Below are 26,417 nucleotides of genomic sequence, written 5' to 3'. Positions count from 1 at the left end.
TGATGTCTTCTCCAGAGGAAAACTTCAATATTGTGAATTCTTATGGAAAATTGCCTAGTCAAACAGAATTCTTATAGCCGTGCCGAATATAGGGCAGAATATAGGCGGTGGAGTAGTGGTATTGCCGCTGGATTAGTAATCGAGACACCCATGGGCGGCATGATGGTGCAGTGATTAGCACTGCTGCCTCACGGTGCTGAGGACCCGGGTTCGACCCCGACCCTGGAGTTTGCACCTTCTCCCCATTTCTGCGTGACTCTCACAGCACCCACAACGCTAAAAGATGTGCAAGGTTGGTGAATTGGCCATGCTAAATTGCTCCGTAATTAGAACAAAAATAATTGGAAAAAAAATAATTGGGTACTCGAAATTTTATTAAAGATTTTTAAAAAAGTAATCCAGAGAATCAGGATGATGATCTGGGGACCCGGGTTCGAATCGTGCCATGGCAGGTGGTGGAATTTAAACTCACTAAAATATCTGGAATTAAAAGTCTAATCATTTAAAAAAAATAAATTAAGAGTACCCAATTATTATTTTTTATCCAATTAGAGGGGCAATTTAGTGTGACCTAACCTCCACACCTTTGGGTTGTGGGGGTGAAACCCACGCAGACATGGAGAGAATGTGCAAACTCCACACGGACAGTGACCCAGGGGCGGGATTCAAACCCGGGTCCTCAGCGCCGCAGTCCAGTGCTAACCACTGCACCACATGCCGCCCTGAAAGTCTAATGATGACCATGAAACCATTGTCGATTGTTTTTAAAAACCCATCTTGTTCATTAATGTCCTTTCGGGAAGGAAATCTGCCACCCTTCCCTGGTCTGGCCTACATGTGACCCCAGACCCACAGCAATGCCCCTCTTAAATGCTTTCTGAAATGACCCAACAAGCCATTCAATTGTATTCAAAAATACAAAGAAGGAATGAAGCCAGACGGACCACCCGGCCACCAGTAATGACCAGAAACGACATTGGCAAACCCAGCCCTGTTTGGGTTCCACCAGGGTCATTCAGTTCCTGATCTCATTACAGCCTTGGTTCACACATAGGCAAAAGAGCTGAATGCCAGAGGTGAAATGAGAGCAACTGCCCTTGAGGCAGCATTTAACCGAGTATGGCATCAAGGACCCCTAGCTAAACTGGAATCAGTGGGAATCAGGGAGAAAACTCTCAGCTGGTTGAAGTCATACTTGGCATAAAGGAAGAACGTTGTGGTGGTTGGAGGTCAATCATCTCAGCTCAAGGACATCACCGCAGGAGCTCCTCAGGCTAGTGTCCTAGGCCCAACCATCTTCAGCTGCTTCATCAATGACCTCCCTTCCATCATAAGATCAGAAGTGGGGATGTTTGCGGATGACTGCACAATGTTCAGCACCATTCACGACTCCTCAGATAATGAAGCAGTCCATGTCCAAATGCAGCAAGATCTGGACAATGTCCAGGCTTGGGCTGACAAGTGGCAAGTTACATTTGCACCACACAAGTGCCAGGCAAGGGCCATCTCCTACAAGAGAAGTTCGAACCACAAAAAAAAGTCTTCAGAATTTGCTTCCGCCTGGAGAAATGTTTGTTCAAACATCACAACCAGTCTCTTCTGAGTCAGGATCGCCTCACTCCTTCAACAGCCAATCCTGGAATCTGCTACACTTCAGACAACTCAGTGCAGCTTATCTCAGATCATTGAGAATACAGAAAGTTCAAAGCACTTTGAAATATATAACGGAGACCAGTTCTGACACACAAATCAGTTGGCTGAAGGCTCCAAAAATACAAGGAAATTTAGGACTGAATTCTAGTTTGGATGTTGGGAACCAATATCAGACCCATGTGGGGGTCCTGAGCCTACTCTTATTGCAGCATACCCACCAGTGCAATTTTGTGGGGGGAAGCCCCTGAATTGGCTGACCCTGTCCTCTCTGCGGAGAAGCGCTCAATTAAAGAGACCTGGCGTGGGTGGGGAATTGGGATGTACAAGAAACCACTGCCAGGGCTGTTGTCTAATGGGGCTGTTGTCTAATGGGGCTGTAGCCCTGTCATTGAGGCAGAGAGTCTATGACTTAATTTGCTTTCAGGAATGCTGCTGGGAGTCAACCCAATTGAGCTGGTGGCCCCAAAACAAAGTGGGGGATAGTTTCAACATCAGTAAAATAACAGTGCCGGTGCAAAACGGCCTATATGTGAAGCCTTAATTACCAAACTAGCTGCCTTCCTCCACACACTGAGCAAGTGACGTGGCTTGCAGTCTGCCTGGGAAACTCCCCTGAAGGGGAAATGTGTTAGGGAGCTGGCCTGATGTGACTCCCCATTATTTCCTATCTTCCTGGCCCCATTCTTCAGCTCCTTCAATCAGGGAATGGGGAAATCCAGACCTTAGTGTCTTTTAAAGGCAGATATTTGGCAGAAACTGCTGCCATCTGAAATTCCTTGCAAAATAATTTATTTTACTGTTCCTGCATGACACTTAACACCAGAAAAGGTGAGAAAACTTACCCCTAGACGGTCATAGTAATGAACTGGAGCCGTAACCATCTGGCTCACCCACTAAATATTTTATCTATCTGAAGATTTAGACCTACTTCTGTGAGAATAAAGTAAAAATCAGTCAGACAGTGGAAGCAGATTTAGTATTCGGTTTATCAGTATGATGTGATATAATCGGTTCCTGTGCTACATGGACAGTTTCTTTATCACCTGCTACGACATATATTTGCAAAATGGGGATTCCTGAGCCCTGACATCATTCATTTTCCGTTTCTGCATCATCAGATTGTTATACTCTTCTGTACTTATTGATTAATTATCTAATTGTGAGCCAATTTGTGAGCTTCTGCTTGAAGGAGGAGCAAGGGGAGAGATCGCACGATTTCTGCAGAGTTCATTATCTTCCATGACACCATGATAAGCCTCCTGGAGGAATGCAGTCCCTTTCGCACTCCTTATGAAGTTAAGAGCTTCCCTGTCAGCTTGGAGCTGTGTTCTTGCACAGTGAGATTAGGCCAGTTTTGCAATAAATCCTGTGATAGAAGTGGATTAATAGAGAACTCCTAGAAAATACAGTGGAAGAAGAAACTAAAAGCCACTTGGATCGATGTAATAAATGAGCATTGTCTGCAAAAAAGATACTCTCGATAAAGAGCTGTAATAAACTTAATCAGGATTCTTTGCAGCATTTAATAGCTGGAAAATATTTTCCCCGAATTAGGTCAATACGTAAGCATCAATAGAGGCATATGCTTTGTACTCATCCTAAAAATGTACTAAGAAATGAATACTGCTCGCCAAATAAGCTGGAATTATTTCATTACTTTTGATCCCATGTTTCGTTCAAGGAAGTTGTTTTTTTATTTCCTTTTTCCATCCAGCAGAGGGCAGTCTTGGCTCACCCTGGAGTTGAGCAGCAGCTGATACAAATCCACTTCCCTGAATCAAATTCACTGAATCCTTTTTTAAAAAAATTTCAATCAAATGGGCATTTCTTACCCCATATCAAAGTCATTTTGGTGCTGCCTCTGTGCGCCATGTGTGAAGAATGACGTGTGAAATGTCAGTGTGATTAGTTTTGCTAAACAGGTCACCAATTTTCTGTCAGTTTTTCATGCGGCAATCACTGATGCGTGTTATTAGTTCTTGTGAGCTTTATTTATCACGATGATCCAGAACTTTACGATTCCGTTCCAGGGCTGGGGTACGCTTCATAATTCCCAGCCTTAGCCATAATGAGCTTTGTTCATTCCGTTATTGTTACAATTGTACGAAACGACACAACCGATTCTTTGATGAGATAACTGAAGTGTCACAGAAATGTTGTTTTGCACTGTTTACATATTAGGCTTTAAAAATCTGTTCTATTAATGATTAATCATAAAACTAAGCAAGGTCAATTAAAAACAGAGAACATAGAATATGCAGAAGGAGGCCATTCGGCCCATCGAGTCTGCACCGACCCACTTAAGCCCTCATTTCCACCCTATCCCCGTAACCCAATAACCCCTTCTAATCTTTTTTGGACACTAAGGGCAATTTAGCATGGCCAATCAACCTAACCTCTACATGTTTGGACTGTGTGAGGAAACTGGAGCACCCGGAGGAAACCCACACAGACACAGGGAGAACGTGCAGACTCCGCACAGACAGTGACCCAGCGAGGAATCGAACCTGGGATCCTGGAGCTGTGAAGCCACAGTGCTACCGTGCTGCAGCAATTGCTACAGCAATTTTTATATTAACACCTTCAACTGTGAAAATAAATGTTCTCTACAAAGACACAATAAAAACTCTATTGTACTTTATTAGTTAGCCTTTGGTCAAAAATATGATATTCCGTAGCCACATTTTTCTTAAAAAAGCACTCAACACCTGATTGTTAATTAATTAAAAGTAATTACATAAAAAGACGAACAAAAGTAATCCTCCATTTGATATGCCAATTCAATACATCTGACACTAAATTATTTTTTGTGATTCTAGTGATAATTGACCGTTATGTTATTTACCACAATATGTGTGTCAGATATTAAGTAAAAATTTATACGCAAATTTTTTCCAAGTTAATTTCCCAACATTTAACCAAATGTATTCAGAATGATAAGAATATAAGGAAATGCAAACCAAATCACTTTTTGTGTATGAATACAGGGAGGATGTGGGTAGTGTTAAAATCAACCTCCATGTTATGACAGGAAAAGTATAACTATTAATCGTTACTAGCTGGGTAGTATTGTATGTTTAGTGTGTGAAACCACAGATCAGGGCCAAATCCAAAGATTTGCTGTTTCCCTGTATATTAAATGATATTTTTTGGCTGGCGATGGAAAACTTTTATAATTAGAATTGTTTTTCTAAAGTAATTGGCTATTGCTGCTAAAGACCAATATTCATGTTGAACTGCTTTGTGGAAGCTACCAGGTTATCCAAAATTTGTTTCCCCTACTTTTTTTATCATCAATGTACAATCATCTCACCACATCTCGCCATTGCATAGATTATTGTCCTGAGAGCTGCTTGAATAATGTTGAAATAATGTCCAAAAGGATGTCCTTTTAAAAAAGAATTAACATTAAAATTATGTTTTTATATCAACATAGCGGGCACGATCTAACGGAAAGGTTTCTACGTGTCTATTATAACCTGCCCAGTTCCGATTGACTGGGGCAATTGGTTACCCCATGGTATTTGAGGAATATAAGCTCCCCCAATGCGGTGGGGAAGGGGGGAATGAAGGATGGGGGAGCGCAGGGTGGATATGAAGGGGCCCCTGAAAAGTTGGGGGCTGAGTGATGGGGTCCTGGAGGGTGGCAGGGCCCGGGAGGGGGAGCGGGAGGGCCTAAAGTTGGGGGCCCTCAGTGACCCCATGGTGGGGTGTCATCACTTGGGGAGGTGAGTATCACAGCTGTATAAATAGAGCTGGCCAATGTTGTACTGGCGAGAGAGGGAGCCAGTAGTGAACTCCTGGCCCTGTGTAAATAAAGTTACTTTCTGCTTGACTGTACAAACTTGTGCTGGATTCTTCATGGCCCTCACAAAAGTGTCATTTGGGACGTGTTTTACTAGGGTTTCTCGCTGGCTCTGTTGGCAAGTTCCCCACCGCTATCTAACCACATTTAGTCACTTCGTGGGCTCTGGGGAGTTTCTCCCTGATTAAGTCCACAAACACTTAGAATTATTTTCATCACCAGGGAACTGAACTTGTTGGTCAGACTCATTCTTCAGTGATCGGGCCACCATTTTGAAAGGAGGCCCCGATCTCTAAGTGGGCTTGTGGGTCCCCCACACCCCTACCCATGGGCAATGTCACTCCCCAGACACATGTAAATTACCCCCCACCAAGATAATGCCCGACTGTGGGGTCACTGAGGGCCCCAGTTTTTGGTCCTTCCCACTCCTCGTTTTGGGCCTTCCCACCTTCCGGGACCCCCACCCTTCATCCCCCCAGTCGGGAGGTCCCTCATGCCCGCTCTGCACTCCCTCATCCTTCATACCCCTCCTCGAATCTCCTTTCACGGGCATGACTCCCCCTGGCCCAGACTTTTGGCGCCCGGACACCCTGACACTGGCACCCTGGCAGTGCTTCTGCCAGCTTTGCAGTGCCACCCTGGCACCTTGGCAGTGCCTGGGTGGCAGTGCCAAGATTCCAGCCTCGCAGTGCCACGGTGCCCGTGTTCCAGGGGGGAGGGTCAGAGGGCTACCCTGCCCTGTCCCTGACCACCCAGGAACCTCCGATTGCACGGGTGCGATTCTGCCTGGTCCATGTTTCTGTGGACCAGTAATGAACGGTGCCCAACAGGGGGCTTCCTGGTGAGGTGGCTGGATGCCGGGAGTCCCGTACATCCTCGGTGAGCATGCCTAAGTGGGTTTTAAACTGACTTAGGTGTGTGAGGCTTGGTCACGTCCATTGTGAGTGGGATCCTAATCGCAACGCCTTGCAAGATCTGGGTAGATCTCACAAGCCACGCTGGCTGCCTGGAAGCACACGGAGGCTTCTTCCGGCATCTACCGGCCGCATCACACTCCCATTCAGGTGCAACGCGGCCAGTAGATCAGACCTATAGAATCCTTCCATACTTGTCAGGGAAACCAAATTTAAAGTGGCTACTGTTAGGAGAAATTTCACACTGAGAGAATTCTCCTGATAAAATCACTTTTTGTGTGAAAGAGCTTTGAAATATCCAGATATTTGTATTTAGTAATGTGAATTGGATGGAAAAGTATGAATTTAATGCTAAAAAAATGAAATATATATTTTGAATTTGCACTTGGAATATTGTGCACAATTCTGGTCGCCACACTACCAGAAGGATGCGGAGGCTTTGGAGAAGGTGGAGAGGAGGTTTACCAGGATGTTGCCTGGTCTGGAGGGTGTTAGTTATGCAGAGATGCAGAATAGACTCGGACTGTTTTCATTAGAACGATGGAGGTTGACGTGTGATCTGATAGAGGTCTACAAGATTATGAGGTGTGTGGATAGAGTGGATGGGCAGGCACTCTTTCCCAAGGTAGATGGGTCAGTCACCAGGGGGCATAGATTTAAGGTCCATTGGGCAACGTTTAGAGGAGATGTGCGAGGCAGAGGGTGGTGAGTGCCGGGAATGCATTGCCAGGGGAGGTTGTGGCAGCAGATACATTAACGGCATTCCGAAGGCATCTCGACAGACACATGGAGAGGATGGGTATGGACAGATATGGCACATGGAAGTGCTGAGGGTTTTGGCCAAGGTTGGTATGACCGGCACAGGCTTGGAGGGCCAAAGGGCCTGTTTCTGTACTGTATTGCTCTTTGAATTATGAGACGAAGTTATATAAGATACTGCACTGAATTCTACGGTGTTTATTTAGGTTTGCACTGTTGGAAGTTTCAACAAAGCTTCAGACTGTTGACTTTGACCTTGTCTTTCAAATATCAGCTGCTACCAGAAAAATGGAACAATGACTGACCATCCAGATGCTTTACCTGATCTTTAAATTTATGCTTGCATGACTTGGTGATCGCCTGGCATCTGTTTAGTGCTCATTTGAGTCTGGAATTTGACCATTTTATTTTGAAATGCTCTGAGCAAGTCAATACGCTCTGTAAGAAGCACTGCTGAATCTGTCTGTGACTCAGCTGGCAGCACACCTGCCACTGAGCTCAGATTCCCAGTCCAGAAACGTGAGCAGGAAAATACAGCTTGGCACAGGCAAGGCACTGAGGGAGTGCTACACTATGGGAAGTGTTGCCTTTTTCAGGATACATCAAACCCAAAGCCCCAGCTGCGCTCTCTCGGGCGAATGTCGGCCCATCGTTCTGTTGCGAAGCAGAATGGGGGCATTCCTCATTGAATTTAGAGTGCAGGGGGAGGCCATTCGGCCCATCGAGTCTGCACCAGCCCCTGGAATGAGCACCCCACTTAAGCCCACACCTCCACCCTATCCCTGTAATCCCACCCAACCTTTTTGGGCACTAAGGGCAATTTATCATTGCCAATTCACCTAACCTGCACATCTTTGGACTGTGGGAGGAAACCGGAGCACCCGGAGGAAACCCACGCACACACGGGGAGAACGTGGAGACTCCACACAGACAGATACCCAAGCCGGGAATCAAACCTGGGACCCCGGAGCTGTGAAGCAATCGTGCTAACCATTGTGCTACCGTGCCGCCCCGGGTTATTTAGACGGGCAGCATGGTCGGCACGGGCTTGGAGGGACAAAGGGCCTGTTCCTGTGCTGTACTTTTCTTTGTTCTTGCCTTGTTCTTGGCTTCCAATGATGTAAGCTGCTCACATTGCCTCATCAGTGCCCTCTCCCCCTCTCCACACCCTTTAGCATCTCACCATGCTTCTTTATTACCTCGGTGGTCTTATCGAGTTTCACCCGGACGGCTCCTCAATCGATTTTTGTGGACTCTCCAACACCAACATCCCTTGCTCGTCAAAGTGTTTGTCAAACTGCTTTGCAAACGCACCCGAGAGCATGTTCGCTGTTATTAGGTCGGCCATCGTCGACAATGCCGCCGCCGCCATTTTCTCTCGGCTGGCGAAGCCTCTGAGTCCGATGAAGAATTACCTTCTGTGGGTTTTTTGTTTCCTTTGCTTTTTGGCAGATGTTTGGTGCAGGAACCCTGTATTACCGATCCAGAATGCTTTCCTTCAAGAATAGCCTGAAAAATCAGGCAGAAAGGCCTAAAGTAAACGCAGATCCTGGTTAGAGCTATCTAGCGGGCGAACTCCCCTCACCTGCCGCCACCGGAAGTTCTTGAGATCAAATGTGACACCATGGCTGTTAATCAAGAGGCTCGAACTCAGACTGGTTCCAGTGAGAATGATGCAATCATTAGCTGGGGAACAGAATCGGTGGCACAGACTGAAAGCAATGGCTTCAATCTTCCCAATATTTACTTGTAGAAAATTGGGTTTGCAGCAGCCATCAATACTCGTTACACTCAATAAAAGCAGATCTTGGGACAGCCTGCAACTTCGGAGGTAGGTTTTCGCATTTCCTTCCCTGAATCTGAAACCAGGAGAAGCAAGAGTGCCAAATTGTAAGAATAAATATTACAAGGAGAGCTGCTTTTACTGGTGAAGCACATACCATGTGCCATCAAGAGTAGGGTGGAGGCAGAGGATAAACAAGAATTTACTCACTCCAGGAAGAGCTCAGATATATTCTTCAGCTCAGTGATCTCACCTTCATGTTTGAACAAATTATGCTGTCTGAAATACTATCATTTTCTACAGCCAATACAGAATGACCTCAGAACCCTCAAAGGTTTGCTGGCCAGTATACAGCACAGTGGGACATTCTCTTGTCACTATTGAAGCCTTGGACTCCCAACTGGCTCGGCCCAATATACAAGAGGAGTGGATGAAGACACCCATTATACATGGCCTCATTCCCATCCTGTGCCCTACTACACAACTAGGGCACTGCTGCCTCAGAGCGCCAGGGACCCGGGTTTGATTCCAAACCTGCATGCCTGTCTGGAGTTTGCACATTCTCCCCGTATCTGCGTAGGTTTCATCAGGGGACTCCGGTTTCCTCCTTACAGTTCAAAGATGTGCAGGTGAGGTGGATTGATCATGCTAAATTGCCCTTTAGTGCCCAACGGTTAAGTGGGGTTACGGAGATAGGGTGGGGGATTGGGCATAGGCAGGGTGGTCTTTCGAAGGGTCGGTGCAGACTTGATGGGCCATATGGCCTCTCTCTGCATGGCAGGGATTCTATAATACTAACTCATAGGGCATACTGAGAGAGTGACCAGGTGGAGGAACGTGGCTGGGGAAGACACGGTTGAGGCTGCTGCCCCTCAGAGTGATGAAACATCCTCTCCAACTTCCCTTCTGACATTAAATGTCACCGAAAGTGAACAGCCTTCTGCAGCATTGTGACTATCCCATGGTCTATTTCAAGCAGGCAATGACCCATTTCCCTTCACAAGTGCCTCCCCTGAGACCCAGCAGCTAACATCTTTGACACTAAAACTGAGGGAACACCTAGAAAAACAGGTTGAAGAGTGCTGACACACACTGTCACCAGTGTAGGGAGCATAGAATTCAAGCGTTGCAGAACTAAACTTGGTTGAAATTTATTCATCCACTGTGCACAGAGATTGAGAGGATGATATAGTGTAAGGTTTTGACGGATGAGAGAAATGTGGACCCATGGTTGTCAGATCATTTTTGGGCGAGTTTTTGGGGAAGGAAAGAAAATGGGGCACCATTAATAGATAGGGCAGATGGTACTTGGGTGAACCTTGTGTTTGGCTCTGTCTTTCCTCAGTGTCCTGCAGTAAGAATCTTTTCTGGCTGTTTGTTTTTAACTTGCTCAGTTCCTGGCTGTGTCTGCCTCCTTCAAGCAGCTCTGGATGACACATTTGTGCAGCAGGCAGAATACAACAAATCTCTTTGGAAACTTGGCAGAACTCTACTGCATTACAACCCGCCAGATCTGCCCAGCCACCTAAAACACTGTTTCAACAGCCCTGGCATGGGTTGAGTGATGATCTTAATGGCTACACGGTTGTACTTGCAGTGAAATTGGTGGAACAAACCTGCAACACTCAAATTTCTATTTGAAGTTGCAGGGTTGCAAAATCACGAGTCTCCCTTTAAACACTGATTTCACCTAAGCTCGAAACAGTTGTCCCTGTTAAACCTGATCTACACCTGTGACGCTAATGCACAACACACACTGAAAATAGACTAGAGCTGCATTACAATATTAAAATCACTGTTACTGAGAGGTACATCGTTTATGCTGATTTTAATATTCTCATGGGCTTGTCCCTATTTTTGGTTAGCTTTTGCACTTTTCCAGTCTGCCTCAACTGTGTAGTCATGTATGCACAGAGAACGGGTGGATAGTTAGCAGTCAGATTCTTTGCTTATTTCCTGACCAACGCAGACCTCCCATTGCATGCCGCCATCTTCAACTGTGACAATTCAAAGGTATACCCTGATGTTCCCATGGGATTTCCACAATGCACCACTGTGCATAAATAAACCCACTTTGGATATTATCTCTGTGAATCTCATATACCCTAATATTATATTAAGTTTGGACAATTGTAACAGACAATTTGAACATGTGATAATTAGCACACTGAGCTCTATGTTCTGCTCCATAATAATAGCATGGCTTGAGCTGTGCCTTCATATTTTGTATTTTTTGTATATTATTTTTTGCTAAATAATATTTGTTGTTCATCTCACCCAGTTTCAATATATCTGCTTCAATGATGCCGATATCCTGCTTTCTTATACAGCTTCATATCATTTGAAAATATCAATGTTCTATTTGCCTTCAACAAGCTTACGAATGAAAAATACTTGCAGTCCAAATAGCCACAAGTCCTGAAAGATGTGCTTGTTGGTGAATTGGACATTCTGAATTCTCCCTCAGTGCCTCGAACAGGCGCCAGAGTGTGGCGACTAGGGGATATTCACAGTAACTTCACTGCAGTGTTAATGTAAGATTACTTGTGACAATAAAGATTATTATTATAACGGCTGGCAGTTTTGTCTGCTAAAAATGTGTCCCACAATATGTGTATGGGTTACAAATTGGAGTACATGGTTAAGTCTGAAAATTTATCCATAAAAAGTACGCAGAATAGTTGATCAGGATGCAGTACGGATGTGACTTTACTCCAGATGGTTACTGATATTTATCCATGCTTATCAACACTCACATTTTGACAAGAGTATTTCCAATTTGATGAAATTCAACCTTACTTTATATCAGATGATTGCTGTCTCACAAAAAGGAGAGGGAAACCGGGAGGATTCAGTTTAACCGAATAGCTGAAGGTGTGAAACAGCCAAGGAGAAGTGGATGAGTGTCACGGAGTTCAACCTCAACATGTCCTGCAGCAATATACAGCGTTTTTAAAAACCTGCTCAGTTGTAACTCACTTCCTTTATAAGACAAACCAGAACGATGTAAAGGGAATGGGACAGAAGGAGTGATATTTGGAGACCTCATCGCAGAGAGCAATCAAGTGGGTGTCCACTGTCACATTCCTTCGACACCAGTACAGTGGTCTGAGATAATCCAGAATGAAAATCCAAAACATAATGCAAAGCAGTCTGTTCCGGCACCTCGCCAAAGCAACAATAAATACTTGACATGTGACATTGTCCTATGCTGTCTCACAGTAGAGCAATGTGAAGTACTTAGAATTCAGGATGACTTCACCTTCTCAAGTTATTCTGAGCCACGGTGTCATTTCTGACACACATGCTCATATGTCCGCACCAAGGTGTGGGCTTGAAAGGGCACAAGTTAATACATCTTTTTTTAATGGCTACCACAAAGCTGTGGAAAATTAATATTCAATAACCCGGCAAATGATGGTCACTTATACATGCAGAAAACTTGTGGCATCATTTCCTGTTAAGTGTGAATTCCCACCGATGATCTATCTTTCCTTTGCCAAACGTTGCAGTAGCCTCCTGCTGGGTCTGAATCACAGAGTATCAGCAGGCCATAAATTTAACATTTGACGTTCAGTATGTCCTCCTCACATTTACACCACAAAAGCATTCAGATTTGCACAATACGCATCAAACTATCTTGGCAGAGATTCTTGCTTTGAAGCAGGTGCACTACTGAATGCCGCTAAAGACGTCACCAGGACCAACTTTAAATTCCTTTTCCAGAAGTTAACCATCCAAAAGTGGCATTGCATCACTTATCAGAACGACAGGAAGAAAGTAGATGGGGGTAGCTCTGTTAATAAACAATGATGAGTACAATGGTAAGAAATTATCTTGGTTTGGAGGATCAAAATATGGAATCAGTTTGTGTGGTGATAAGAAATAGCAAAGGAAAAAGGTCACTAGTGGGAGTGGTTTATAGACAATCTGACTTTATTTAGACTGTAGGACAGTGGATAACTCAAGGAATAATGGGGGCTTGTAAGAAAAGTACTGCAATAATTATGGGAGATTTTAATTTCCATATAGATTGGATGAAATCAGGGGAGGCGGTGGCATAGTGGTATTGTCACTGGACTAGTAACCCAGAGACCCAGGATATTGATCTGGCGACCTGAGTTCAAATCCCACCACGGCAGCTGATGGAATTTAAACTCAATAAAATATCTGGAATTAAAAGTCTAATGATGACCATGAAATCATTGTCAATTATTGTAAAAACTCATCTGGTTTGCTAATGTCCTTCAGGGAAGGAAACCTGCCATCCTTACCTGGCCTGGCCGACATGTGAATCCAGACTCACAGCAATGTAGCTGACTCTTAAATGCCCCTCAATGGCAATTAGGGATGGACAATAATACTGGCACATCGTGCAATGCCCATGTCCCATGAACAAATAAAAAAAATCAAATTGGCAAAAGTAGCCAGTGACGTCAATGCAGGCTGGAGATGGTACCCCATGTTCCCGGGCCGCAACACACTCTAACAAGGAGAAATCCAGAGGGGGAAACCAGCAACAGCCCAAGGTGTACAGACACCGTTGGTCTTTTGAGGAGCTGACGGACAACATGTTCGGATGAAGCATACGGAGTGTAATACTACTCCATAGAGAATATGTGTGGAGAGATCAGTTCAGTCCATAAGAGGGTCATTCAGGAGTCTGGTAACAGCGGGGAAGAAGCTTTTTTTGAACCTGTTAGTGCGTGTTCTCAGACTTTTGTATCTCCTGCCAGATGGAAGAGGTTGGAAGAGAGAATATCCCAGATGGGAAGGGTCTTTGATTATGCTGCCCACTTTCCCAAAGCAGTGGGAGGTCTAGACAGTCAATAGATGTGAGGCGATTTTGTGTGATGGACTGGGCTGTGTTCACGACTCTCTGTAGTTTCCTATGGTCTTGGGCCGAGCAGTTGCCAGACTAGGCTGTGAGGCAGCCAGATAGGATGATTTTTATGATGCAATTGTAAAAATTGTTTAGAGTCAGTGTGAACTTGCCAAATTTCCTTAGTTTCCTGAGTAAGTACAGGCTCTGTTGTGCTTTATTGGTCGTAGTGTTGACGTGGGTGGACCAGGACAGATTTTTGGTGATGTGCGCACCTAGGAATTTGAAGCTGTCAACCATCTCCATCTTGGCACCATTGATGCAGACAGGGGTGTGTACGATACTTCACTTCCTGAAGTCAGTGATCAGCTGCTTGGTTTTGCTGACGTTGAGGGAGAGATTGTTGTTGTTACACCACGCCATTAGGTTCTCTACCTTCCGCCTGAACTCTGCCTTATCTTTGTTCAAGATCCGACATGTCATGTCATCATCAAACTTGAAGATGGTTACTATCCCAGTTCACCTAGCTAACTCAGCTTTCATACCCACATACTTTCTCTTATTTAACTGGATGACAAATTTCATCATATTGTGGTTGCTGCTACCTAGGGGTGCCTTTACTCTGAGGGAATTAGTTAGTCCTGTCACATTATACAATACCAGGTGTAATATGACCTGCTCTTTGGTTGGTTTCAGAATATGCTGCTCTAAGAAACTATCTCCAAAGCTTTCTGTGAATTCTTTATTCAGGCTACCACGGCCAACCTGAGTTTTCTAGTTTATACATTGATTAAAGTCACCATGATTAATGACATTATTACATAAGCACTTTATATTTCTTTTTGTATATTTTGTCCTACATTGTAATTACCGTTAGGGGGCCTGCAGACCACTCCCACTAGTAACTTATTTCCCCTACTATTCGTTATCTCCACCCAAACCGATTCTACATCCTGATCTTCTGAACCGAGATCATCTCTAATTGTTGTACAAATGCCATCCTTGATTAAGTTACCTCTACACTTTTATCTAGCTTCCTCTTCTTCTTAATTGTCATATAGTCCTTATTATTCCGAATCCCTGTTGTCCTACTCTCCGTAATGTCTCCGTAATGGCTGTTAGATCATAATTATTTACTTTGATGTGCGCTTTCAATTAATTTACTTTATCATGCATGTTCCACACATTCAGGTACAGAGCCTTTAGTTTTGTCATTTTGTTTACTTTGTAGCATTGAATCCTGTTCCTTAATGCTTTCTTAGGCTTTTTCTCGCTGTCCTTTCCTGCCATTCTTCAAACCTAAGTTTCCATTTTACTATTTTCCTTTCTTACCAAAGGTGGGATTCTCCCCTAGCCGGCGGGGCGGGCCGTAACGGTGCCAAGGAGTGGCGTGAACCACTCCGGCGTCGGGCCATCCAGAAGGTGCGGAATCCTCTGCACCTTCAGGGGCTAGGCTGGTACCGGTTGGGTTGGCGCCACGCCAGCTGATGCGGAAGGGCTTGGCGCCACGCCAACCAGCACGGAAAGGCTTGCCGTCATGCCAACCAACTTGCCAACCAACGCCAAAGGGCCTCCACCGGCCGGCGCAAGTTGGCACATGCACGGGAGCGCAAGCATGTGCTGGCGTCATCCCAGCGCATGCGCAGGGGGGTTCTTCTCCGCGCCACCCAGATGATTCGTATACATTGAGCTACACAAAACTCTGGTTAGACCACACTTTGACTATTGTGAGCAATTCTGGGCAACACACCTTCGGAAGGATATTTTTAGGCCTTGGAGCGTGTGCAATGTAGGTTTACAGAACTGATACCTAGTTTACAGAGGTTGAGTTACGAGGCGAGGTTACTCAAATTAGACCTGTTTTTACTAGAATTCAGAAGGCTAAGGGGTGATCTAATTGAAGTATTCAAGATATTAACAGGGTAGATAAAGATAAATTATTTCCACTGTTAGAGATTCTAAAACTAAGGGGCATACTCTAAAATTAGGGCTGGACATTTTAGGAAGAGATGTTAGGACAAACTTCTTCACTTGAAGACTGGTAGAGGTTTGAAACTCTCTCCCACAACCAGCAGGCAAAGCTAAATCAGTTGTTAATTTTAAGTCTGAGATAAATTTTTGCCAAGCAAAAATATTAAGGGACATGGTCCAAAGGCATGTATACGGAGCTAAATCATAGACACAGATCAGCCATCTAAATGGAGGGACAGACTGGAGGGGTTGAATGGCCTACTCCTGTTCCTATGTTGTACCTTGTCTCACTACAACTTCCAAACGAGGAATTTCAAATGCTGCTTTAAAAAAGTCACACTTTCAAATTATGCTTTCCCTCCACACCTTCCATCAAGGTTTTGCTTTCACGTTTAATACCTCTGCCATCAGGGTTCCTTTGTCTGAAAGGCTTTTACACAAACCCCGAGGTCCAGCCGTCAATCTTCAGTATTATTTCAAATAATGTCTCCAAAACTGTAATACTCTCTCACAAACCTTAGCACTACAGCAGATAGCTTTCGGGCACTCATGATCCATGGCCTTTTCAACTCTCTGTGACTTTACTGAACAGCAATCTGTTCTGGTTCCCAGTTTCATCTGTTGCTTTAACTATAGACTTCTTGAAAACCTCTCTTCATTTTTCTAGCTTCCTTAACTAACTGGACTTGGTTTCCAGCGTTTGTTTTCTTATCCATTACTCCATGGTATGGCTTTTCTTCTCGCAAGGCTGAGAAAGATGTTCCTCATTTAGCGTTCTAAAACCAACTGCTTCTGTTGAGAGCTGTGAGAGCTGCCTTCTCTCTCACTACATATCTCCAACTGCAATCAAATTTAGCTCAACTAAAACTTTAAAACTTCTCTCCCTTACAAGGCCCCTGTTGCTAAGCAACTACTGCTGGTTTATTTACTCTTCATGCAATAGTCCTCTCTAAGCACAATAGAATCACAGTTGTAATTGAAGCTCGCCCCTATCTACACAATACCTTTGCCCAGCGTGAATCTAACAATAGGTTTTACTTCCAGGCACAGAAACATCAAATAAACACACTTAGAACTATACTTTATTGTATTGTTTACCAATTCAAATAAAATTCCTTAATCTACCTTTGTTTTCCTAACAATGTACTTTTCTGTGGCTTGTTTTCTAGGTATTTGTGGACCATCGGTAAAAATGTGTGGAAAAGATGGAAAAAACGATTCTTTGTTCTAGTGCAGGTAAATGAAAATGAATACTCCATTTCTTTGTCTTCATTGTTCTCCAGAATTATAAATTGGTGACACAATTTGCAAAAATCAAACTGTCAAATATGTATTTTTTTTATTAATGTGCAATTTCATTTGAAGTATTTTCCTTCATCTGCTGGTGTTAAAAGTGCCAGCTGACTGTCAGCTATAATAGTTTGTAGCAAGTATATAGGAACTCAGCTGTGTTTGACTAAAATTCAAGAATTGTCCACAAGGTGGGCTGCCAGAAACAGTGTGAGTGCTTGGCAGTGTCTTTCTGTTGCGAAGAGAGGAAAGTGAGGAAATGGATCTAATAAAGACAAGAAATACGTGGTTGCAGACAGGACAAGGTTAGCAATTAAATACTGCCGGCTATAATGTATTTAACAATGATGGAGAAAAATGAAGGGAGTGGTTGGTAGCTGTGTTAATCACAAACAATACCATCATTGCAACAAGAAAGGATATAACTAACAGAGCTATAAATGGTCTCATTATTATGGGTGTGCTACATACCACCAAATATTGCAAATCTAGTGCAAGGGAGCGGCACGGTGGCCCAGTGGTCAGTACAGCTGCCTCACGGCACCGAGGACCCGGGTTCGATCCCGGCCCCGGGTCACTGTCCGTGTGGGTCTCACTCCCACAACCCAAAGATGTGCAGGGTAGGTGGTTTGGCCATACTGAATTGCCTCTTAATTGGGAAAAAAAACATTTTTAAAAGAAAATCTTGTGGAAGGAGAAATATGAAGGTAAATATATGATCAAGTTTTTGAAAAAACACAATCATGATTATGTGGTAATTTCAACGACGCCCATATAAAGTAGGTGAAAGGTGTGAAGGAGATGGAGCTTTTTACAGGCTGCAGAAACACCCCTTTCTGTTCCAATATGTAAGAAGCTCAACAAGAATGGAAGCAATGCTAGATCTAATAGTGAGAAATGAACCAGAGCAGGCCAGTGCAGCAACAGAGATGTGTAATAAGGTTTAAGATAATTATTGGTCGAGATACAGATCGTCCAAAATCCAAAGTAATGGATTGATGGAAGCTAACTTAATGTAGTCAATCATACTGAAGTCTTTGAAAAACTAACAAAAAGAATAGACAAGGTTACTTGGTGCAGTGTGCATGAGCTTTCAAAAAATGTTCTACGTGGTAGTAGGTAAGAGGCATTGTTAGGGTGTTTGGTGCTAGGGGTCAAATAACAGGTTGGGTTGAAAGATAGTTACGAACAGAAGGTGGGAGTTAAGGTAGGTTTCTCTGACAGGTAGAAAGTGAGAAGTGCTGTCCTGCTGGGATCCATGCTGTGATCGCTGTTTTTCACCACATAAACTATTCATAGCTAATCTGAGGGATTGCACCGAAATGTAGGAAGACATGAACAGGTTTGCAGAGTGGGTGGATAAGTAGCAAATTCAATTCAGTATAATAAATTGTGAAGTGCCTCATTTTGGTAGGAAGAGTCCAGGTTTGGAAGGTAAGAAACTAAATGGGATAGAAGACAAATGAGGGGCACGATCCCCCCCCCCCCCGTGATGCGCCCAGAGCACCTCCAACTTCCTGGAGAATAGCGGGGGAGGCCCTGAACAAAGTTTGCGTCAGGCACTGAACGGAGCGCAATGCTCCTGGTCCACGGCACCAGATGCTATTTGTTTCACGGCCTCACTGGTGTGAACTAGACTCATGTATTTAAATGAGTGTTCAATCTCATTTGAATGAGTTGCTGCTAGGGGTTCAAACTCATTTAAATATGCGTTTCCAGATTTTAGCCGGAGTCCCCAGCTCCAGGATTCACCGCCCCTTTGGTGCAACGTGAGGCCAGCGGGAAGCACTATAGGTCTCCATCACCAGCTGTGATGACAATGCTGGGGGGCTCAGAGGCCATTGAAATGCCCAGGTCGCTATGGGCAGGGCAGTGTGAGCCCCTCACATACCCCTGTTGTCAGGCGATGGATGGAAGGCATTCCTCACCAGGAAGCTGTAGACATCAAGGCCGAGATTAAGGTGGCTGTCAAGGTGGCAGAGGCGCTGGCCGCCATGCAGATGGCCCTCGATGGCATGGGAAGGAGACTGGAAGCCCAGGGGAGCACTATAAAGGAGCTGGAAAAGGTATCGGCTGATTGTCGCTCTGGAGGCCGAAATCAAGAGGTTGGTGGCGGCCCAGGGGAGCCGGAAAGGAAGATAAGAGGACCAAGAAAATCGGCCAAAGCGGCAGAACATCTGAATAGTGGGCCTGCCAGAGGGAATCGAGGACACGGGCCCGATCAACTACGTGGCCCAAATGCTGGGTCACCTAGTGGGGAGGGACAGCTTCCCCAAGCCACCGGAGATCGACAGGGTTCAGGTCACTCCGATCAAAGCCCAAAGCGGGGAAGCAGGAGAAAGTGGTATTAGTCAAGCGATACAAGTACCAGGACCAGGAAAAGATCCTGCGCTGCGCCATTCAGACGAAGGCATGCAACTGGGAGGGACATAAAATCAGAGTCTACCACGACATTGGAGCGAACCTAACAAAACGCAGGGCGGATTTTAACCAGGTAAAGTCAGCTCTATATAAAAACAAACTCAGATTTGGGATGCTATCCCAGCTAGAGTCTCAGTAACACATCAGGGCAAGGCACACTACTTTATTGCCACCGCAGAGGCATACGAATTCATCTGTAAGAACGGTTTGGTCAGACAGCAGGAGAGGCAGCGGTGAGGAAGGTACAGAGGAGACGGAGCAAATCAACAGACAATTTTGCGTGGGACTGCATCGCCTCACTTTGAACAGGGGAACCAGCTCATAGGAAGGAGGGGGTGTGTGCAGGAGATGGTGAGGAAGTGAAAGTAGGGTCACCAGCAGACATAGGAGAGAGTCCGATCGACCCTGGGGGGAGGGTCACCATACTAGCGGGAAAGCTAGTGTCAGGAGGTATGAAGGAGAGGGTGCTGCGGTGCATTTCCCAACGGGGAGACAGCATCTGCCGGGGGGAGGGGGGCTACACACCATTGGGGGGGTAAGGCAGAGGGGTACACAGAAGCGGGGGACACGGGGGGGGGGGGGCGGTAGTGTGGAGCAGCGAGAGGGATGGGGGAAAGAAAACTGCAGGGGTAACTGTCATGTGAGAGTACCTTTAAGAAATGAGTGTTTATAAATGGGTGTGTATATAAATATCTGTAGTGAGAGTACCTTTAAGAAATAGGTATTTACTATTGCAGTGATGTCAGAGAGTGTGTGGAGCTGCGCTGTTTGTCAGCTTTTTACTTTCATTTTAGGCTGTTTGCTGCAGGGTGTGTTTTAGTTTCGTTTTCAGTGTTGGAGCTGAAGCCAGACAATGCAGGTATACTGCTGTGTTCTCTGCCATGAAAAGACTATCGCTTGATCATTTGGTGAATTCAGAATTATAAATGTTCTCCGTAGTGAATGTAAACCTAATGTGCTTCTGTTAAAAGGTGTTTCTTTTGTCTTCTGGATGTTGTTTGGGAAGTTATTAAGGATTACTTAGTGTTGTATTCTTTGGTGGTTGTATTTGAAGTGATGTTTGCTAAGATGTTCACTGTATGTTTTAAAAAGGTTAACTTGAGTTCTTAGAATGAACATTGTTTTGCTTTAAAAAACACTTTTCCATTTCTGCTGTACCACACTATAGAGTGGGCCATGTGCTCCCCATACCACAATCTATTAAAAGTTGTGTGTCAGGTGAACTCCATGATACACTTTGGGGTTCTCTAAACCCTGGCCCATAACATAACAAAACAACAAGAGGGGAAGGGTTCTAGATTGGCTTCTCCGAAATGTGGAACAAGATGGCACCGCAAGCAGCCGCTTTGGAGGGTCCCTGAACAAAGGGAAACCCCGGAGTACAGGGCCCATCCTCAAGGTGAGTATGGTTGATTCCGCAGGAGTTGTGGGGGAGGGGACAGAAATCCCCCATCAGAATAGTCACCTAGAACGTCAGGAGACATAACAGCCCAGTGAAAAGATCTAGAGTCTTCGCCCACCTAAAAAGTATGAAAGCCGGCATGGTCTTCCTCCAAGAGATGCATAGGATTTACAGTGCAGAAGGAGGCCATTCGGCCCATTGAGTCTGCACCGGCACTTGGAAAGAGCACCCTACCCAAGTCCACACCTCCACCCTTTACCCACAACCCAGCTACCCTACCCAACACTAATGGCAATTTTGGACACTTAAGGGTAATTTAGCATGGCCGATCCACCTAACCTGAACATCTTTGGACTGTGGGAGGAAACCGGACTACCTGGAGGAAACCCATGCACACACGGGGAGAACGTGCAGACTCCGCACAGACAGTGACCCAAGCCGGGAATCGAACCTCAGACCCTGGAGCTGTGAAGCAATTGTGCGAACCACTATGCTGCCATGCTGCCCAAAATCTGAGGGAGAAGGACCAACTGCGGGTAAGGAAGGGCTGGGTGGGCAGACATACCATTCCTGCTACAGGACAAGAGCCTGGGGGGTAGCCATACCGATAAGTAAGAGGACAATGTTTACTGCGATGAGGACGTTAACGGAACAAGGGGGCAATATGCCATGGCCAGCGGTGCCTTGGGCAGGTCACCAGTGGTCCTGGTAAATGTCTACGTGCCCAACTGGGACAAGATGGAATTTGTAAAGAACACCATGGCGAAATCCCTGACATAGATACACACCGACTGATCATGGGGGGAAACTTTGTATAGGACCCACTGATGGACAGGTCGAACCCCAGAATGGGGAAAACGGCAAACACGGCTAGAGAACTGGGAACGTTTATAATAATAATAACCTTTCATTGTCACAAGTATGAAGTTACTGTGAAAAACCCCTAGTCGCCACATTCTGGCATCTGTTAGGATTTATGGAGCAGATGGGGGCAGTGGACCAAAGTAGTTCCTGCGCCCAGCTGAGAAGGAATTCCTTTCTTTCTCGCCAGTACACGGGTCTCCACACGCATCAACGACTTTGTAATGAGTTTGGTGTTTCCAGAGATAATCAGAGCAGAATAGTCCACGATTGTAATCTCTGACCACGCTCCACGTTACATGGATGTGAGGTTGGAGACAAGCCATGCCCAACGCCCCACATGGAGTTTGGACATGGCCCTCTTGGCCGACAAGGTCTTCTGCCAGAAAACATCACAGGCCATAGGCGAGTACATGACTAACAACCGGTAAGTCTCATCTTCCACATTCTGGGAGGCACTGAAGGCTGTGATTATAGGAGAAATAAGGCACACAGAGACAAGGAAGAGAGGGCGGTTAGGGAGCAACTGATCAACTCCATTCTGGAGACCGGCGGGAGATACACCAAGGACAGAACAGTAGTGCTACTGGTCGAGAGGAAAAAGGTACCAATGATCTTTAACCTGCTATCCACTCGGAAAGCAGTGCACCAACTCCACCAGTCATGGGGGACCTTCTACGAACATGGAGACAAGGCTGGCCACCTGCTGGCTCACCAGCTGAGAAAGCAGGGAGCCACGAGGGAAATAGCACGGGCGAAGGATAGCATAGGTGAACTGGTAGCCAAACCAAAAAAGGTCAACGAAGCGTTCAAGGCCTTCTACTGGGGATAGTACATCGCCACGCCCCCAACTGGGACTCGGGAATTAAACAGTTCCTCGATGGATTGGACATGCCAGTCGTGGGGGACAATAGACGGAGGGGGCTGGAAGTACCAGTAGGACTGCGAAAAATCATGGAGAGCACTGGTTTATCACAGGGCTAAATCGCTGGCTGTGAAAGTAGACCAAGGCAGGCCAGCAGCACGGTTCAGTTCCCGTACCAGCCTCCCCGAACAGGCGCCGGAATTTGGCGACTAGGGGCTTTTCACAGTAAATTCATTTGAAGCCTACTTGTGACAATAAGCGATTTTCATTTCATTTCATTTCAAATCCATGCAGGCAGGGAAGATGCCAGGACCTTACGGGTTCCCAACGGACTGCTACAAAACATTAGTGATGGTACTGGCCCCACACCTGCAGGAGATGTTCATGGGCTTACTGGCGGGGGCACCCTGCCTCCACACTAACACAGGCCACCATATCGCTGATACCCAAGAAGGACAAAGACCCAACGGAATGCAGATCATACAGACCCATTTTGCTGCTCAATGTAGACACAAAAATACTTGCAAAAATCCTGGCTAAGCGGCTGGAGATGTGCATATCAGAGGTGGACGCATAAGATCAGATTGGCTTTGATATGGGTAGATAGCTAACTGCGAACATCAGACAACTGCTGAAAGTGATATTGACCCCATCCGGGGCGAGAACACCTCAGATGATTGTCTCCCTGGACGCAGGGAAGGCCTTTGAAAGAGTCGAGTGGAAATAACTCATTGAGGCAGCATTTTGGTTTGACTGAAATGTCCACCATGGCTCTCATCTGCGGCAACCATAGGTTCGCACCAGCCTTGCTTGACGCCACCTTTAAGAGGTGGAAACAGGACGGGGGGGACACTGATGGTTAGAGACTTCGACACTGAGGACAGACTAGCGACGTTAAAGGTACTGACTGAGAGCCTGGAGTTACCTAACGGAAACAAACTCCGACATCTACAGAGCAAGAACTTTCTCCGCAAGGAGACAACAGCTTATCTATGTAGCCTGAGAAACACGATGCTTGAGGAATTACTGTACACGAACAGTCTGAGGAGGGGAAACTGCGGGGACTTGGACAGACGACTGTTGGAAAGGGTACGCTCCCCACTAGACGAAAAACAGGAAAAATGGGAGGAAGAGCTAGGGACGAAAATAGGGTGGGGACTCTGGAGCAAAGCACTGAGCAGGGTCAACTCCACCACCTCCTGCGCAAGGCTAAGCCTCATGCAGCTGAAAGTGGTGCACAGAGCACACCTGACAAGAACCCAAATGAGCAGATTCTTCCCGGAGGTGGAGGACAATTGTGAACGATGCCAGGGAGGCCCGGCCAACCACGCCCAAATGCTCTGAGCCTGCCCCAGACTTCTCGGGTTCTGGACAGCCTCCTTCGAGGCAACGTCCAAGGTTGTGGGGGTGAGGGTGGAACCGTTCCCAAGGGTGACAGTCTTCTGGGTATCGGACCAGTCAGAACTATTCATGGGGAACATGGCCATGCCCTTGCCTTTGTTTCTCTAATTGCCCGCCGGATAATCCTGCTCGGCTGGCGTCAGCAGCACCACCCACATTTGCAGACTGGCTGGCTGACCTGGAATTTCTCCACCTGGAGAAAATCAAATACACTGTCTGAGGGTCGGAGGATGGCTTCCACAAAGCATGGATGCTATTCACCAACTTGTTCCAGGACCTTTTCGAAGCCAATTGCCAAAAGTGGGGGGAAGGGTAGGGAATAACACTGAACACAGTGTTAATAACTGCCCACTGTACAATAGGCGACCCAGGAAAGGACCCTGAAGCAACAAAACGAGGGGTGGGGGGGGGGGGGGGGGGGGGGGGATGATGGGAGGGATTGGAGGGTTGGGGGGGACGGCTGGATCGACACAGAGGGAAATGACTTGTATAACTTGTATATTGTAACCAACGCATGTATGTACAGTCTATAAAATGTAAATACTTCAATAAAAACATTTTTTAAATGTTGCCCCAATCTCCAAAGGTCCTGTCTTGGTGGGAATCTCCAAAGTCTCCAAAAAAATGACTAAGTATGGGTGGATTGCGATGGGAATCGCGCCTGAACAGCAGTTTTTTTCCCCGGCTCCACTGCGTCATTTTTTGGTGGAATTCTGCCCGAAATCTGTGAATTCAGATCATGGGACGGGAAACTTCCTCTGAGTGGCAATCAGCGTCAAATTGCCACTCGGTACCCACTTCCCTATGCCTGGTTTCTCCCGTGCCTATCTTGCCTTACCTTCCGACTCAGGCTGGGTGCGATCTAGGCAGTTCTACTGTCTCCAACACCTAAATGCAGGACAGGCAAATTGAAGGAGCATTCGGCCCGTTCTTTACAGCACCAGCTGCTGGGAATCAAGTAAGTTTAAAATCCCATTGAAATTAGCGGACCAAGGAGAAGGTAAGTGCCCAAGGTAAGTGGATAGGATTTGGAGGGTGGAGGGGATTGGGCATAAGGAGTGGGGGGGGGGGTCAGATATCGTGGATGGTGGGGCCGGACCTTGTTTGGGGTATGGGCTGTGTGCAGACCTCAAGGAGGTTGAGACCTGGAGAGGAGGTGTTCGGAGGTGTAGGGGGTTGAAGCCGGGCGGTTTGTCAGTTTGAGTTGGGCGGGGGGGGGACGGTCGGGTTGGGGAAGGATTTGGTTAGGTTAGGAGTGGGTGGGCTTTGGTTTGGACCTTGGGGGTGGGAGGGGGATCGGGGTCGAGCCTGGTTGTTGTTGTCTGATTGCATCGGGGTTTGGGAGTCGGACCCTTGGGTGCCGGGGGGTGGCGTTGCAGTATTGTGTAGGTGGGGGGGAAATCCCGTGATTGGGGCATAGTGTGGGGAGGAGGGGTTAGTTGGGGGTGGGGTTGTCCTCTGGGGTTTAGGATGGAGGGGAGTTCGCTCAGGGTTCATGGGTGTCGAAGGAGCCCCGTGAGGACGGCCAGTCTGGATCTTGCAACAGTTACCCACAACCTAGGAGAGGTTTTAATATTTATATTTCTGAGTAATTATCGGTGCAACTTTGTCGGAACCATCTGAAGTTAGCCAATTTGAAGCACATTTTCAGATTATTCACAGTACGGGCAATTGCTTACAAATGATAACCTGTGAAGTTCCGAGAGGAATTCCTCACGCGTCTTTGGCGTACACATCCCATGCCCCTCAATCCGACGCTGAGGAACTCTGAGAATTGTTAAAAGTAGCAACATAAAGTTGTTAGGACTTTCAGGGTTGCAACAAAGTGGTATAATATTCAAAGGCTGAATGTAATTGTTAGGTTCTTTGTTGTAGCCGCAAAGAGAAAGAATCAGAGTGACTCATGTTGAGTTTGAATAAATAGTGCAAGGGGTTTATTTACAAGATGCTGTTCAAACAAGGTACGATGATGAACTCCACAAAAGCCCACAAAAAGGTCCGAGGAGGTATTTGTGTATCATATGACATTACACCGGCCAAAGGTGTTACTCTGCTACATAACACCCCTCCCTCTTTACTCCGGCCGGGCGCTGGACGGTCCCAGTGGGCAGGGTGTGTGAAGGGACAGAGGATGGGGGAGGTGTCTAAGTGGGCAGGGTGTGAAGGGACAGAGGATGGGGGAGGTGTCTAAGTGGGCAAGGTGTGAAGGGACAGAGGATGGGGGAGGTGTCCAAGTGGGCAGGGTGTGAAGGGACAGAGGATGGAGGAGGTGTCCAAGTGGGCAGGGTGTGTGAAGGGACAGAGGATGGGGGAGGTGTCCAAGTGGGCAGGTGTGTGAAGGGACAGAGGATGGGGGAGGTGTTCCAATGGGCAGAGTGTGAAGGGACAGAGGATGGGGGAGGTGTTCCAATGGGCAGAGTGTGAAGGGACAGAGGATGGGGAGGTGTTCTAATGGGCAGAGTGTGAAGGG

The 26,417-nt window shown here is 46.2% G+C and overlaps 1 protein-coding gene across 23 annotated transcripts in view; it reads left to right on the top strand.

The window, feature by feature from the left end:
• Window positions 1-26,417, top strand: part of cadpsa (Ca2+-dependent activator protein for secretion a) — a 736,161-nt gene that overhangs the window by 455,448 nt on the left and 254,296 nt on the right. For all 23 annotated transcript variants that reach the window (XM_038810550.1, XM_038810549.1, XM_038810561.1 and 20 more), the window contains exon 9: window positions 16,877-16,943. In XM_038810550.1, coding sequence (XP_038666478.1) covers window positions 16,877-16,943 — 67 coding nt within the window. The remainder of the gene's footprint in view (window positions 1-16,876; window positions 16,944-26,417) is intronic.

Source organism: Scyliorhinus canicula, chromosome 11, assembly GCF_902713615.1.
Source record: "Scyliorhinus canicula chromosome 11, sScyCan1.1, whole genome shotgun sequence".
In the NCBI taxonomy this organism is placed as follows: domain Eukaryota; kingdom Metazoa; phylum Chordata; class Chondrichthyes; order Carcharhiniformes; family Scyliorhinidae; genus Scyliorhinus; species Scyliorhinus canicula.
The sequence above is the reverse complement of the archived record's forward strand: the minus strand, read 5'-3'. Positions and strand labels throughout refer to the sequence as shown.